Here is a 2,173-nt window from a genome sequence, read left to right on the forward strand (position 1 = left end):
AATTTTTCCTTCAGCACAAATAACTTCTTGCTGGCTATTTGCATAATTGTCCACCACTCATTGACCTCAGCTGGAAGATGTTTGCATTTTCTTGCATCGACAAATCCTCCCAAAACACTTCAATGTGGATCAAGCCATTTTTTCCCCCCTAGAGGTAGATTAGTGTTCTTAGGGTTATTACAACGCTGATATGTTCACTTCCTGTTCAACTTCAGCTCTTGGACAGATGGCCTCTCATTATCTCAAAGCACTTGGAAATTATGCATAATTCATAGCTGAATCAATGACTGCAAGCTGCAGAGTCTGAGACAGTGAAGCAAAACCAAAACATAACATTCAACCCACAGTGCATCATAGCTGGTATGGGACCATTTTCCTGAAACGTTATGTGGTCTGTGCCAAACATATCTCATGTTACAACGACCCTTTATCATTCTTGTTCTCTTCATCTTCCATTCATTAGTTCAGAGCACTTTATTCCAAAAGTCCTGTTGCTTTGCTTATATGTTGATAGTTCAATTGCAGTTTTTCTCTAATGTTATTTCTGGACAGCAAATACTTTTTCCTGGCAGATCTCCCGTGCACATTGCATTTGTCCAGCTTGTGCAGTCCCTCTCTTACACATGCACTCTGACACCAACCAGCTGCAAGAGTTAATTTCCGCTGATTACGTTTTGGGGTTCTTTTTGTATCAAACAGTCTGCTTTTTGGCTCAATTTGCTGGGGCAGCCAGTTCCACAGAAAATCGCTTGCCAGACTCATTGACAACCACATTCTTTACTCTAAATAACCTTAAAGACCTCTTTAGGTCTTGGCATGTTCACTCAACAAACGTTAATAGCACAATAAGACACAGGGTGCTTTCAGCAGTGCTCTGCTCCATCTAGAAATCCAAGCATTTCAAAGAGAAGACATAGTATAAGACTCTACAACAGCAATGTGAAGTGCATCCTTCTGTACGGTCTGAATCTGGCGCATTACCAAGAATGACATCCTAGCAATCACGTTGTTCCCTCCAAACAAATGCTCACACATGGAAAAGTAGAGGAGAACTGCCTGTCTCAACATCACCCATAGAATAAAAACAAAGAATTGCTATTACAGGTCCTGAAAGGATAACAGATTGCCCTCAGATGGGCGCCATAATCTGACGGAAGAGGAAGATGTTAAGACCAAATGAAATATTGATGAGGACTATGCTAGCAGTGCTACAAAAGATGGGTCTCTGATGGGTACAGGCATAAGATGGGAGGCTGTCACAAGTTGGAGCTTTACGTCCCACATGGAAAGAGAATAACAAACCACACATGGCAGAGATTCCTGTCATCATCACCTAATCTGGAGCCCTGGATTCTGAACTGATGGATGTGAGGCTGCAGACAAATGTGGGAGTGCACTAGTTTTTCCCGTGTGTCTGACGTGCTTTCTTAAGTTATTTCTCACTTTCTCGGTTAATAGAGTCTCTTTCAAGTTGGATTAGAGGATTTCTTGGTTGAATGGGTTAAAAAAGCCAACAATATCCACTTTAACACACAAACCGTAACATTTCCAGTCAAAGAAACTAATGACAAGTAGGACATGCAAATACAATGGAACGAGGGCAGGAGGTAGCAGTATATGAGAAGAAGCAATCCTGAAACACAGAAATTTGTAGCACAGCATAAAGGTGTGTGTGTGTGTGTGTGTGTGTGTGTGTGTGTGTGTGTGTGTGTGTGTGTGTGTGTGTGTGTGTGTGTGTGTGTGAGGCAAAGAGTGAGTGAGTGGGAGAGATGTTGGAGTTCTGGCAAAGCACACTGCTGAGCGGGGTGCACACACCCACACACAACCTGTCTGAGACTTTAGGACACGACACGACCCCGAACCACACACATATACAGTATATCCCACACATAAAAACACATGCACACACCCAATTTACATACTCAAACACATGCATCAATATTTATGGTCATCGTGAGAGGACATCACCTGCAATAGTCCCCTTGTTTAGCCACCTCAGCCAATGAAAAGAGACAGTCCATGGTTGCTAGGTGACTAATAGCCCTTTTCATGGTGTGGTAGTGCTCCCCAAACTGACTGTAGAGAGAGAGAAAAAGAGATTTTGAAGTGTTCAGAGTAGACAGCACTGACGGTGTACTTGACTAAAACAGACTAATTCTGGCAGGCTGAGAGC

The 2,173-nt window shown here is 42.8% G+C and overlaps 1 protein-coding gene across 1 annotated transcript in view; it reads right to left on the reverse strand.

Moving 5' to 3' along the window:
* msh3 (mutS homolog 3 (E. coli)) overlaps window positions 1-2,173 on the reverse strand; it is a 52,952-nt gene that overhangs the window by 27,362 nt on the left and 23,417 nt on the right. Inside the window, exon 17 of the mRNA XM_013913055.1 lies at window positions 1,969-2,136. Coding sequence (XP_013768509.1) covers window positions 1,969-2,136 — 168 coding nt within the window. The remainder of the gene's footprint in view (window positions 1-1,968; window positions 2,137-2,173) is intronic.

Source organism: Pundamilia nyererei, unplaced genomic scaffold, assembly GCF_000239375.1.
Source record: "Pundamilia nyererei isolate P.nyererei 1_Seehausen unplaced genomic scaffold, PunNye1.0 scaffold00113, whole genome shotgun sequence".
Classification (NCBI taxonomy): Eukaryota; Metazoa; Chordata; class Actinopteri; order Cichliformes; family Cichlidae; genus Pundamilia; species Pundamilia nyererei.